This window comes from Polyodon spathula, chromosome 4 (genome assembly GCF_017654505.1).
Source record: "Polyodon spathula isolate WHYD16114869_AA chromosome 4, ASM1765450v1, whole genome shotgun sequence".
Lineage (NCBI taxonomy): Eukaryota > Metazoa > Chordata > Actinopteri > Acipenseriformes > Polyodontidae > Polyodon > Polyodon spathula.
Genome location: NC_054537.1, coordinates 37,751,819 through 37,767,306, shown reverse-complemented (window position 1 = coordinate 37,767,306; position 15,488 = coordinate 37,751,819). Strand labels below are relative to the sequence as shown.

Here is a 15,488-nt window from a genome sequence, read left to right as displayed (position 1 = left end):
CGCCAAAATGACCATTGCGGTGCTTCTAGTGTTAAGTGAAACCTGTCAGATTACAGCATGTTAAACTTGGAATTTTGAAATACAACTATTCAGAGGAACTTAAATGGTTTCCTTAGCAGGACTACTATTTACCATACTTAATAACTACTTCAGAAGGAAATTGTTTGTGAGATAGGGAAGCTTCTAAACAAAACTGTGAAAAGGTGGGGCTTCTGAGTGATGCAGTGGGCTTCATTTATTGCACACGGTCAAAAGATAGGATATTGAACACATTTCATCACCTTTAGGATTTCCACCGCATAATCTAAAATGTATTGCTTAATAGAAGAAAGTGGCTGAAAAAAATAATATCCTAGTATCTATTAATCACAGCACACTAATGATCCAAGCAGAAACTACAATAGAAAAGAAATATACAGAACAAATACCATTTCACATTAAATGGTAAGAAATGAAATATTTTGAAAAAAAAAATAGATTCTACGAAGTAACCATTTAATAAACAGAAATATTGGGATATGTAATGTTTTCTTGCAGGAAGGGCCTGGTTTGCAGATTGGACACTGGAGGGATAACATAGAGATAGAGCAAGACAGAGAGAAAAGATGCAGTGTCTTAGGTAGAAAATGGACTAGATTTGCAGCAGTAATCAGCAATAAAATAGTTTTTTGTGAATTGAGAATCTCAGAATTTGATGTTATTGAATTGCTTCTGTGTAATACAATAACTACACTTGCTGTGCAGAAATGAAATTACAAAGACAATAACATAATGTATTCACAAAAAAAGTTTTTGAAAGTAAATGATTCTTGTCTGTATGTCACAATAAGTCTGTGCGTTCACTTTCAATATGATACTAGATCAAACATTGCCAAAGTGAAAATTAAAACCCAAGAGCTTCCCTGTAGCATGGAAGTATATGCACACATATACATTTATATTAATAAGAGCAAAACACAAAATTGTTAAATATTCTACATGTGAAGTACGGAAACGGTGCTCTCCCTACCCAAGAAGTGAGAGGTCGGCACTCCCTGACAACCCCGCAGCACTACACCCCTGGCCACAGGTGTATAAAATAGGTGTTCACAGGTGTTAGTTACAATGATTAGAATTGATGTTGGTGATAGAGTTGGAGGTCGGTGTTCCAGGTTCCGTGCTGTTCTGTCTGTTTGTCTACGTTTGTAAGTTTTTGTAAAACCTTTTGTTTTGGCCCTTGTGCCGCATTTTGTTTTGTCAAATGTGTTTTTGTAAGTGTTTTGTCCATGTTACTTTTGTTTAGTTTTTAATTAGAAGAGCATAATTTAACTGTGTTTGAGTCTTTGTCCCACCCAATACCACCTGAGCTGTGACTCAGCTGTACCACATACCACATTATCATGAGTAGCCTATAAGCCAAATGTTTACTGTCAGTTTTTATTAAATTAGTCAGTGGTGCAGTGCTAAACTGTGCACCACTACAAACCACCTGCATTTTAATAGAATAGTTGTGTTTCCTATGCTTAGAATGAGCTGGGGGGGCATGTGTACAGTCTATTGCTCCCAACACATTGGGGAATCCAGAAATGTCATAGTAATGCTTGTAAGTACATCCTGCTTTTGGGGAAAAATAAGTATTTGGATGTATTAAGCACAAAATGCATTAAGTGCCAGCAACAGCTGCCACAGTCCCCTGAAAGGACCCAGAAGAAAGATAATGCAGGGTAGACAATAGTTTCACCACTGCAGGGATAACAGGCTTCCCTGAGTGACAGGCTCCAGGTCATCTTTAAATCAGACAGCAGCTCAAGAATTATGTGGATGCAATCACACCTGCCATGGTTAGGGGACAGTATTTTTCATACTGCCTTTCGACTGTTTAAAACATGTTTCAAAAGTTTTTAACAAACTGATGCAATTGTAAGTGTCACAATTGCCGGCAGCTTTAGTACATCTCATTATAATATTTGAGAGCCCTTATTTACACTAACTCCACCCCACCTTTGCACATTTATGCAGGAAAGCCCATAATTTGAAATTCATCTAAGGTTGAACTGCAAAGCATTCCCTCAAAAGACACCTCGTTTGCAACTGGTTTGCAACTATTGTGACAGCCGCAACACTTTAGTACATCTACCCCTAAGGCCCAAATTTATAAAGTGGAAAAACAGACCTCAAAAAGCCATGTAATGTGCATGTTCAGTACGGCCGCACTCATCGTCAAAATAACGACCTATTTTATAAGACTAATTAGGTGAAGCAGGCGATCGTGCAATCAACCAATTTAAATACCCCAAACCGCAATTAGTGGTGGACAATTACTCACCTCTCACAATAAATAGTGGGTTTGGGTCAACCCTGCGTGTGTAGGCTACACATTCCAAAAGAAAATGAATGGCACACAAAGACCTCAGTCTGGTACTAGCCATGGTGATGAGGATGCTCGGAAGTGAAAACTGAAATTTACCAATATGGAAGTGAAGATTTTGTTACAAGCAGTACTTGTAACACATTAAGATGTGTTACAAGCTCGAAATACATCACCAGGACAAAGGAATAAAATATGGAATGTGCGATGGCTTCTTAATAAACAAATGTACCACTTCAGAATTAGTAGTCTAGGTTGCTTATACATTATGACGCATGATCGAGTTACTGTGCTTCGCATATTAGTTCAACTTCTTATTTCATGTAGAATAATTCCAGGAGTATAGACTTTACAAACTTCAGAAACAATACGTTTTTTATTTACTTACATCCATGGCAGTCAAGCGGGTGGAAAATCCTTCCATTTTACAGCAATATGTTCAACAACAATAACTCCATATAGTTAACTACGACTTACATCTTCTTAAATCCTTATGCAGTTACAACTCTCCTATTTCTTATGCATGTCTGTATTTATGTATTATTTTAAAGCATATCTGTATGGTCTACAATATAGCTAAATTATTCAGATGTGCCAACAACCAGCTGTACTGTATTTGCTCTAGCTAGAAACTAACTGTGTCATCTGTCCCTTTGTCCTTTTTTTCCCCATTTTCTTTCAAACTCAAAAGTCTGAACCAGTATTGCTAATACCAGAATGCCATATTACAAAACATAAATTCTGTAGGCATTACTTAAATAATTGTGGAGGATCAGCCCTCATTGTATTACATGTATATGAGACTTTTTCTTTAGTGCGCCTCGGAACATCATTCCATCTTTTCTTAATCTCCTCCATCATTCTTATAATAATGCCTACACTATAGAAGTAAAGGCTCTCGTTAGAACCTTGCTTTGCCACTGGGGGGAGACCTTTTTAGGTGCTTCTAACAACCTATTTTTACATGAATTTTCTATATTCTCTATTTGCAGAATTTCTGTTTTGTCTTTTATTTATTGAAAATTTGAGTTTGCAAAACAATATGGTATTATAAACGCAATTTACAAACTGACTTGATCAGAAGGGTTAAAAAAATTAGCTCTTTGCAAAATGTTATTAAATGTTTCTTTGTCCTTGCTTTTTGTTTCCTTGCTGCAGACAAGTCTCCCACATCACCTTGCCTTTTACATATGCTACTGTTTGACTGCGACAAAGTAACGCCTGTTTTTCAGAGTTCTTAAAATAACCAAGCAAATACGAGGCCCGCAATTACAGGCAGCTTTAATAAATTAGACAGAATATTTAAGATCTAATTTGCAAAATCTCCTCCCAATTTTAGCAGTCTTGTTCAGAAACACCCCAGAATTACATATGCATATAAAGAATTACATGTGCATCAAGGGCTATTTTGCGTGTGTTTTATAAGTCATAAAACATGTGCAATCCTTTTCTAAATCTGGGGCTAGGTGTTTAATTAAGGGTTGAAGCATCTAAATCACTTATGCTAGTCTAGAGGACTAAATTATCTACTAAATTATCTAGGTAACATTAGATTTAGACGTGACAATGTAGGTGTGATTTTTGAAACATGTACTAGCATGCTGATTGACTAGGCAGAATAACATTTAGGACAGTAATGAGCAGACAGGGCTCAGAATCGCCTATGTTTAGTTCTTTAGGTGTATGTAATAGTTATTTGCATTTCTGGGAAAAAAAAAAAAAACCCACAATGTGTACTTTTCAATAAATGGCTGCAAATCCCAATACAACTGGAGAGTTGTAGAAAATTAAAATAACAGAAAACCTAACTTGGTTTTATTTAGTCCTGATTAATAATATTGTAGCAAGCATGGGAGTAATTGACGGACACACCAAGGCTCTTTCAGGTACAATACATTTTTTTTTTTATAGGCAGCTAACAGCAGCTAGCACCATCCACATACTTTTGCTCACACAGTCACAGGCAGCCCTTACCTACCCCTGAGCGCTACACCGACTCCCAGGGTGACACATACTCAAACAGGGGCAAATACAGAACAGATTCAACAATCTCAGAATTATTCAACACAAAAACCATGACCCTTTTTCGGTCAGACGGTGCAGAAAACTACACACAGCTGTCACAATCACAGGGACTGGCCAGTCTCGTACTGCAGCCACATTAGCAGGGTCCGTGGCAATGCCTCTGCCCCAACAACGTGCCAGAGGAAGTGTGCTTCTGAAATACTGCCAGGACGCCATTTGTCCTGATGTTTAGAGTAAACATTGAAAACCCAGGAATAAAATGTGAAATTTTGGGCATTACTGTAAACTGCCACAGACTCAGACCAATGGAGAACACAGTCTTTGGCCGTGCCTCAGAGGCCAGCTTGACCTTCCAGTAGCCGCTGCACAGATTGAGAGAGCTGAACCAGCAAGAGCCTGTGATGCAGGGCCAATGATCTAGGGGCTTGTCGATTCTGGGCAGGGGATACGAGTCGTTATTGGTAATTGTGTTCAGCTTGCGATAATCCATGCAGAACCGCAGTGACCCGCTTTACTTCTTCACCAGCACAGCCGGTGCAGCCCAAGGGCTGGCTGACAGTACAATTACACTGGCAGCGGCCATCTCACAAATCATACCCTTCGGCCGTCTCACATTTTGTCAAGGGTAATTGGCATGGCCGCTCCCGGATCAGAGCCGAGTTCCCTGTGGTGATGTTGTGCTGGACTAATCCGTTGCACTCACAGTATCCAGGTGCCCCCTCAGTAGCTCCCACAGCGGGTACTACTGGCTCTGGGATAGGCCCTCCTTGTTCCACTGCCACAGCGCTTCCACCATATCTGCTGTTCCTGGTACAGCCAGAGATGACATGCAGTCTTGCGTACCGTTTGCACTGCAGGGGGTGGAGCACAGGAGGTGGCAACCCTCAATAGCTCTGTCGCTGATGCGCCGTCATGTGCTTCTGGGAGGGGCCAGGACCTGCCCCTCCACGTCCAATGAGACCTCCTCTTCCGCTGATGCCGCCAAGTGGCCTACATGTGACAGCTCATCTATTCCTTCTCCTGACCCGGGATCAGTCGCAGTATGTTCTGGCCAACACGCAAGGCTCCCCCAGTCATGCTGAAGGTGGCTCTCCCTTTGAGCCCGGCTTGCAAGATGGAGATGGTGGAACCAGTTTCATTAGGGCAGGGGGTGCGTGCAGGCTGTTATCCTGTCTGATAGGCCCCACCATCGCCACAGCGTCTCTCTCATTATTTTGGAGGAGGGAGAAGGAAGGTGGTGGAGTGGCAGTCCCCCGTCTATGCCTCTCCACTGTCCCTGCTTGCTGGATGCTTTCTGATGCCAACAGTACTGGGTGGCGGTGGCGTCAGACTTGCAGGTGACTAGGGCTCCCACAGTTTCAGCAGCATCTCTCCTCTCTCTCTGGCGTGGTTTGCCTGACAGCAACGGCACCGTCATCTGCGTCACTGTCCTACTCTTCCATCGGCGCAGGTCATCTTCGGGGCTCAGTCTCGCTCGCCCTCCTTGAGCACAGGCTCGACCCTTTTGGCATGGGCCAAGGTCTGCTTCGGGAGGTTGGGGCGGCAAGCCAGACCTGCTGTCGGAGCATGGTGGGGGTCAGGCCAGGCACAAATGCCTCCATCACCAGGTCTTATTGTACCGCTGGCAGGTAACCTGGATAACCCCAACTCGCTAAGTACATCACGTCCGGAGCCAGGACATCGAGTTTCTCATCGATGGTCCTTTTGCATGTCTGCCCGATTTGCCAACAGGCAGCAACTGCGAGTCAGTCCGGCCGTGCCCGCTACAATATTAATAATATTACAGTCTGAGAAGTACTACTCTCGATGTAGTCAGCTACTGCGTTCATTGAGTCTCCTCCCAATAGTACTATGAGGCAATTACAGTTATTTTGTTTTCTGCTAATCTTCCTTGCTCAGCCTCTTGTGCTCTCCCTTTCCAAGTTGACAGAAACACTCCCTAAAAATAAAAAAAAATTTAAAATATATATTTTTAAAAAACTGTACTGATACTGCACCAATGCAAATAAAGAAAAGATAATATTGTATTCCTTATTGATCGCCTTGCTATATGAATATAAAGCACCCAACTCACTCCAAACACGGAATATTGTATTTTTTATATAGATTTATCATGCAAAAATCAGTTGACAGATACGCAAATTGGTAGGTGGTCAGACTGAGGGGGACAAATATGACACACAGAAATCCTAAAGATCAAATCCAATCGCTTATTTTTCAGTGACAAACACGCATTGCAAATAACTGGATTCAACTGTACTTATTGGTCACATGTTTCTGTCAATACCCAGGCTGGCTACAATTAACTGTCCTGGTGTAACCTCCCATATTATAGATTCTGATGTCTTTCCATATCTACCCCTTCTCCCAGAATCTACCCGCCCTATAAGGAGGAAATATTATTAAACAATAACACATGTCAAACATGAAACCTTTGCTAAATTGATATTGTTTTATGAATTACTGTGAGATAGCATAATAATATTAATAGTCTGTTTTGAAATTCCCAAAATAAAATGCATCTTGAACATACTTTATTTTCATAACATATTTTATTTATTGATGTATTTATTTATTTATTTGCAGTTACACATTTTAAATGTTCTGCTCATCTTCTGTTAATTCATTGGTTAATTGGTGGATTAAATATTGTAAGAGGTTTTCCACAAGTTTAAAAAAACATAGTTTTTTGGGGTTCAGTGCCCACATTAGGGTTACTCTTTATCTATATGTGCATATATGTATGTGTACCTATGAAAACATGTCCTGCAAATTGTTAGATGTATTGTAAAATAATATATTTCCATATATTTAACACATTTTCCTCACTATAATTTAAATCTTATCTACTATATATATATATATATATATATATATATATATATATATATATATATATATATATATATGTGTGTGTGTGTGTGTGTGTGTGTGTGTGTGTGTGTGTGAGTGTGTGCAATTCGTATTTTTCAATGCTTAGAACACCCAGTACACAACTCATCTGGAGTGCTGGTTGCAACCAAACAAGCATTTGCACATAGAACGGCCTACTAATTAATCCAAAATACCAAAAACAAACATATTAAAACAGATTTGTATACATTTCTTTAATTAGTGGAACAGTTATCCTAAATAGATACTATGTAATACAGTACAGCAGTAGAGGCTTGATGACTGTGAAGGAAAACTAAAGGTGCCCAATCTCAGCTTCAAGGAAAATCACAGAAAACACTGTTTAAAAATAGCACTGTTATTACAGACTAAATACTCGATTCAAGTGCCTCAAGGTCAACAGAATAGCTGATTTATAAGTACATAAAAAGCACATTAAGCTCTAAAGCTAAACTAATTAGGAGTTTACCATGGATACAATACTTCCATAAACAAAACAAGCCAATACAGGGTGCGTTCGGCTCTAGAGTGCATTGCATGATATAGGCAATCAACACTCCTAATGCAACAATATTTGAATAAAAACAGATTTTTCCACAAAGAAATTTAACTTCCTGATGTACACTGTTTAGTTTAGGAGGCAACTTTATAGCCCCTGGAAACCTGTTTGCCACTATTGCCTACTGTTGTATCTTTTTGAGTCACATGATCTTGGCATGCTCCTGGTCAAAATATCAACAGTAGTTATTTGTGCAAGTTGTGTCGTAGTGCACATTTTGGATTTGTATGTGGTATATGGCTTCATTATGATGAGGGAATGATGCATGCATAGTTGCAGATTGTTATTTGATTGTTGTTATTTTTTTAGATTCTGATGTAGGTGAGTCAACAATAAAACTAACCCATTCCAAATGAGCTTGCTATCTGCTAACCCTTATGTAATGTAGTTGTCTGTTATACATGTGTATGGGTCATAAGCATACTTATGGAACATTATATTACGTATGTGACCCATTCATTATATCATTCAGCCTTTCGTGTTCCTGATGCTCAAGACGCTCCATTGCATGATTTCTCATGGAAATGAAGAACAAGTGTGTTACATTTCCTTGTGGGTACGAATAAAGCACTTGCCCAATAAAAACAATTGCAGTTGTCCACCCTCTGTAGTTAAAGGGTTTTATGGCCATAGCCACTGTGCTGCTACTGGTTCATGTCAATACCAATCTAATTGCATCTGTTTTATCATTTTATGTCTTGTCATTGTGAGGACGTAATTACATTAATATTGACTTATAAATATACATTTCATGTAATTGAGACCCATGCAGTTCTCAAGTGCATAAACTATTTTTATAACACTATAATATTGTGTAAGGTAACAAGACTCTTTCAAACAAACAAACAAAAAAAAAAAGCCTACCAAAAGATCTGTTTTTACCGTATTTTCTAGTTAGTGATGTAAATACATGGGTCAAAAATGAACCTCTAAGGAAACACAGGCAGGAAAGATGTGCTCTTACCTGACATTGTCATGCCTCTGAATATAGATCTTGTGAAAAATCCGTTCAGGAGGTTTTAAAAAGTCTTCCTTCATCTCCATTGCCACATTTCTAGGCAGAAGGCTCATTAGAAGTCGCTCCTGAAGAAAAATAGGGTTATGATTCTAAGATCTACACTGTTACTCACAGCTGTTGTGTTCCTGTGAATATACTGTCGTTTCAGTAAGGATTCAGCAACAATACCTAATACATCACTTCTAGTAAATATGAAGTGTGAAGTGTATTTTTTTTTCCTAAAGAAAATGTTATTGTTTCACAAAAGCTTACACATTTTGTACAGCAACATAATAAGTTTATTAAGGCTTCTTTCCAAAATGTTGGGATTTGATCAAACGTTTTCACATGTAGTGTTTCCTGGTACAGCATATGATTTAGACTGTATAGTACTTCAATGTACATTAATGGCAAAAAAATAGAATATACATTAGGCTTTAAACAAAAGGGTACAATAATGTGCTTACTTTTTCATCCCCTACTTGAATTAGTGGATAAAAATTGCATTGCTTGTAAAAATTTGTAGGCACTTGAGTACACTGTTATTTTGTATTTACTTTAAACTGTGTATTATATTGTGTACTGAACAAGGCACTGGAAACCTAAGACCATAACGGGAAAGGGGATTAGCTAATTAGCTCTTTTAAGTAAACTGTAGGACTGTGCACAACTTTCGTTAAAAAAAATAAGAAAATTAAAAAATTAAAATAATGAAAGGCAGCGCCCACACTGAAGCATTTTGTTTCTGTGTGCTGCAGTATAACAGGGTTTTTAAATTACTTTTACAGTAGCTTATTGTGTAGCTGTACCTCCTTTTGACAACATTGTCTCAGTGGGTGACACATATCCAGGTTTGGACAAAACAATGAAACAATTAAAAGGAACACTCTCTCGTATGAAATCACAGGATTCAGTGGATGGTTCTACAAGGTTTAAATTGTTCTGACCGTTGCTTAATCAGTACAATTACATGGCTTGTATTCTGAATTTTGTTGCTGTATGATGCAGATCAAATCATCCAGTACTGTACACTAATGAAGTAATTAAAATCATATTAATTCAGAACAAGTTTAAGGTGTCTTATAAATAGGCCTATATATATATATGTGTGTGTGTGTGTGTGTGTGTGTGTGTGTGTGTGTGTGTGTGTGTGTGTGTGTGTGTGTGTGTGTGTTATGAAAAAGAAGTAATTGCAACTATGCTTATTTCAATATAAGTACATCATACATTAAAAATGCATAAATGCTTAGGATCATGTGGAGTGTTGAGTCTTAACGTATGTTGCAATTCAACAACTGATTTAGGTTTATGCGACTCTGGAAATACAATGTCCTATCAGTGTAAAAATCTTCAAATGTCATTCTTGTTATAGTTGTACTTCTTCCTGGACACGGGAATGCAACTTACGGCTATTATTAATTCAAAAAGCTACTTTACAGACCTACTACAGGTTTCTATTCTGGTATTTTGGTATCTACATCCTCCACTCTAAGAAATGAAATGAGTTTTTTATTTTGTTTTTATAAATGCATACAGTATGTATAACCTACAGGTAATTTGCAGTGTCAAATACACATTTAATCATCAGATTTATTTTAAAAGGTGTATTATTTTTGGACTGACTTTGCTTCCTCTGGTGCTTAAAGAGTCTAACTATCTGAAAATCCTTAATAAAAACAATGTTTAGCCTTCAGACCAAAATTAGCTTGATGCTACTATCTGATCTGTAGTACACACTTTGCTTCTTGTTAATTCAGCCTCATATTTGGAATATACGTTTACATGGCTTCATATTCTTCTAGTATAGCCCACTTACTGTATCACATTAGAACACTTATATACTGAATAAGGCCCTTCATATTCTGAATAATACATATTCTAAATATTGAGAAGTGGATACTAGTGGAATGTTAGTGTCTATGTAAGTGAACACTGATTAATGTCTCTCATTCCTTCAGGAATGTTGGGGTAGAACTCTGCATGAAAGAGTTATCTGAAGGGCAAACTATTAACACGGATACATACATACATTTTTTGTCCAACCACTGCATCAGTAAACATTTGTCTGGTTTTCACTGACCTGCTTCTCATTCTCGTCCTCCAGCCTCAGCCTGTCCTCTATGCAGTTTCTGGCCTGAAGAAAGGATTTTCTCTGAGCTCTTTCTGTCAGAATTCTCACAAACACTCCAGACAGATTTACACTGGCAAAAAGGACAGCATTGGCTACCAGCTGTAAAAAAAAAAAAAAATGATACTAAATTTTATATCAAATAATTTAGTCACTCTTTATTTTAATTTAAATTAATAACTAGACTACTATCATACTATCAAAAATATGTATTTTTTGTAGTTAAAGGTGAGTTAATTTCTAATGATCTATGTACATTTTAAAATACATTTTTAGTTTAAAATGCTCAATTGCCCATTTTCAATTCACATCAGCACCTTATCCCAATACTCACTCCCGCAAAACCAAGAAGTGATTGACACTAAGCTACTGAACTCTGGTCATGAGAGTTCAACGTGTCTCGTCTCCCAACTGGCCTTGTCTTGTGCCTGACCAGTACCTGTGGGGTAATGAGGCAAACCAAACACCAACCGTTGTCCATCCCCAGACCACAAGAGTGCAAAGGTCAATGCTACACGCAACCATACTTTTTAGTAGTTTATGAATAAATTAAGGGAAGGGTGGAACTTGATAACCCCAAATGAGAACTAACTGGGGCAAATGCAGAGATTCTGTATACAGACCTTTCTATACAAAAGAGCAGATTTCAGTGATCCATTAACACTTGTATGGTGTTGCTGCTAGATGGAGTAAAATGTCTTATCTGTAAAGCACAAATATGAATCAAAAAATGTCAACTTTGGATATACAGTATAATTATTACAATGTAATATATTGCACATACTGTAACTTGGAATATTTTTTTTTTGTTTGTTTGTTTTAACCTAGTTATGTAAAATGTGTATTGGTAACAGCATAACTGTAGGGCTGAATATGCTTTTGGTATTTACAGTATCAGTAAGATATTTTATGTATATAAACCTCTCCTCCATTTGCTATGACATTGGTACATTTCATTTTGTTTCATATAGTATTAAACAATACCTGGCAGATTGTGTTTTCTTGTTAAAGGATTAGACCTTCCTAATGATAGCTTTTTCATAACCATAACACAATAAGTCATTTGCACAGAAAAATGAAAATCATAATGTGCCTTGCAGCTAAAATGCATATATCAGGCACATAATATTTTTTGATGGAAAATAGATAACAATTTGCAATCAATTAATGAAATTTACATATTTACAGATGATCTCATTATTATGTCCAATTAATTGTAAACAAAATAGTAATTCACAAGTTCACACTTATTTGTATGCAAAGCTGATTCTTATTAGTATAGACTTGAAATTATTAAAATTTGAAACCTAACTGTATATTTCATTTACAGTAAGTATTGATCATTCTTGCAAAAATGCAGTATTTCCATTATGTGTGTCAGGATAAGTGTTATAATGAATGGCTAGGCTACTGAAAACCCCAATCATAAAGGTCACTGTGATTAATGAATGTGCTAAAAATAAATTTCAATGCAAGAGGTGTAAGCATGCATCCAGAATATTTTCTATACTATGTCGTGTTTTGTCAGGTTTGCTCTTGCTTCTCTGTAATTTATGCTAAAAGAGGTTTAGAGGTGTGGATTCCATACTCTCTGTTTAGTTTGTTACATATAACCATTCAAGCTTAATTTCTCATAAGATACAGAGGGTTTGGAAAGCATTAGAAGCACCTGCAATATGTAACATCTACCCCGACACCTCTGAAGGAAGTATTGGTAATCATTGCAAGATGGTTAAATATAACTCTTTAACAGAGTTGTAGAATTAAGCAGCACACGTGTGGTTACCCTTGGTAACACTACACCCTACTGATTTTGTTATGCCAGCTGTTTGCATTTTCTTGTCCAGTCCCTGTATTTCTCAACATGTGTTTACTGTTCTAATAATGTTCTCATAACAGTACACCAAGTAAAGAACATGCAAATAAACCTTTGAAGAGGTAAGTATTTTTCAAAAAAAAACCTTGGATATACGTAAGCTTATTAACCTTTAGCATACTGTGATTTATTCACTGCACTAATCATTAAAAGGGGGTCAGACGGCTTGCTGAACTCTATAAAAGTCAGAAGCTATTATTTCCAACAGGATGGCCTTTCCAGGGATAAAGCTTGTACCATGCATTTTCTATTCTCAAACAATATTGTTAATGACGGACGAACAGATTCACAGTTGAGAGTAAGATTAATACATAACAGGCATATGGCAATTCAAATAATGAATCTGCCTTAATAGGGCAGTTCGTTGAATTTGTAAAACTTATGGTAATACCGAGTCCTAGATATTGGAGTTGAATGGTTAAGTTTTCTAATCGATATATCCTATTTATATCAATCTATTCAATTCTCTGCAGCAATTTATTCTCGTACCAAGACTATTAGTGTGTGTACACTAGCAGCTCATGCCAGTTACTTTTAAGAAAGGGTCAGTACAATATTTGGTTCAGAGTACTTTAGAACCTTCACAATACGGTGTAACTGAACTTTTAGTTTATCGATGCATTATAATGTTTAAGGTATGTTATAATAAATTGATAACTGACTGCTGTTGTCAACTTTTTTGCAGTTTTCAGTTATTATCTCAACAATGTTTTAACGACTCTCCGGTGACTGCATTTAAATGTATCATTTTTAAACACTATTACATTAATTTGCCTTTGGATTTTTCTTTGCTAAAAAATATGGTTCTTTAATAATAGAAGTTGTGTTGTTATTATTATTTATTTATTTATTTATTTATTATTATTATATATATATATTTTTTTTTTTACTTTACTGTATTATTTATTGAATATCGACAAAAATAAAACAGGAACAAAGCCTGTGTTTTTCAAAAGCACATCCTTTGTGCGCTGTCCTTCTCATGGTTCTGAAAGGACGTGCACCTAGGGCAAGTTTTACCCTCAGCGTGTCTTCAATATAAACTCAAGCAATACATTAGTTGAAGTCACTTTATTATGTTCTATGATTTGACAATGATTTGACAAAAGGTGATTGCCAATTTTAAAAAGGAAGCTCAATGTCTCGCTATACTTTATTGGCTACGTACACACACTGGTACTTACTGTTCTCCACAGCGGGTGTCTTTTGGCAGTGACAGACGTTGCGCTGATAATGATATGAGATACAGATACCATAAGCCCAAATACTATGGCCAGTAAAGTCCGCACTGGTAATAAGGAATAAGCGACAAATGTCACTAGCATTAGCTGCCACATCCCCTGCTCTGGGGCGGTCGGTGGCTCCAAACCATAAGCTCCGAGTGAAAAGGGACAGCAAAGGAAAGAAAAAGTAAAGCTGAAGAGCAAGGTCAGCTTGACGATTTGTTGCAGCTGGATCACCTGTAAGTACTTGACATTGGTGACGATGAAAAGTGACACGAAGATAATACAGTGCACTGGATGGGACCCTTTGGAAATGGTCAAGCTGGGGCCAGACATGAGTTCCACCAGGGCCAAAGTTGAAGTCATTATGATCAAAACAGCCAGCGCTTTCAAAGTCGAGGTTTGCTCCAATTTCAGGTTGTAATTCTGGAAAAGAGATTCCAGCTCTTTGCAATCAAATTCGTCCTCGCAGGCGAGAGCATTTAAAGGGAATCCAGGGGGACAGTGGCCTTTCTTCCTCCTGGTTTTGACTTTCTGAAACGGAATTTCCTCCATGTCAGTGCCATTCATAAACCGAAATCAATTATCTTGCCCACTTGGTCTGTGTGTCCCCCTGCCCCCTTTCATAAATGTTGCTTGGAGAACAGGCGTTTAGATTAAAGCGCCCTAGATTTTAATGGCTGGAGTGAAGACAATGTTCCATCCAGAGCCACAAATATAACATCCTGATGCGACCACCATCCACCGGTTGATTCTTGTTGTCCGGGCAAAAAAAAAAAAAAAAAAAAAAAAAAAGTAACCAACGAGGTGTACACACTTTAGGATTCCTTAGGAATGAGTGCAAAAAGTAGATCGCACGCAGTATTCCGGTTTACACAGACATAGAAACAGGGTAAAAGATAGCAGAGCACAGGGTGATCCTATTCTATATCCAAGAGCGTTTCACTGGGCTCAGATTGGATCACGCCTGCGCAATATAGGCTTGACAAACAATGCACGTCTCACCAATTGAGACGAGAAAACTGAGAATGCAGATTGAGAAAACAAAACATAGATTTCACAACAGCCACACACACGATTCAGCCTAGTTAGCAAAATGCATAAACGCGGTGAAGGTAAACAAAGTTAAAAATAAATAAATAAATAAAATAAACATTTATTTTTAAACGTCTGACATTCTGTCCAGCGCTGTCAGAAATAAACAGTTCTTAAATTTGTGTTTCTTATTTTATAGTTGGTTTACTTGTGTTTTCACCTCTAAAATCTGAATTTTTGAAAACCACAGAACAGCAAATACTGAATACATGTTGAATAGCGAATGCTGGGTATTTTATAGACTATATGTTATATTTGGTATTATTTGAATAACCCCATAACTACTGTCTTCTTATTAAATTCAAATTATGCCGTACTATGTGTTACATGGTGTACTACGATGACA

The 15,488-nt window shown here is 37.5% G+C and overlaps 1 protein-coding gene across 2 annotated transcripts in view; it reads right to left on the bottom strand.

Moving 5' to 3' along the window:
• Nucleotides 1-14,981, bottom strand: part of LOC121314511 (adenylate cyclase type 1-like) — a 109,480-nt gene extending 94,499 nt beyond the window's left edge. For both annotated transcript variants that reach the window (XM_041247873.1, XM_041247870.1), the window contains exons 1-3: nucleotides 14,009-14,981; nucleotides 10,901-11,050; nucleotides 8,788-8,906 (exon numbers count right to left, since the gene is read on the bottom strand). In XM_041247873.1, coding sequence (XP_041103807.1) covers nucleotides 8,788-8,906; nucleotides 10,901-11,050; nucleotides 14,009-14,617 — 878 coding nt within the window. In that variant the 5' untranslated portion in view covers nucleotides 14,618-14,981. The remainder of the gene's footprint in view (nucleotides 1-8,787; nucleotides 8,907-10,900; nucleotides 11,051-14,008) is intronic.
• Between the last annotated feature and the right edge of the window lie 507 nt (nucleotides 14,982-15,488).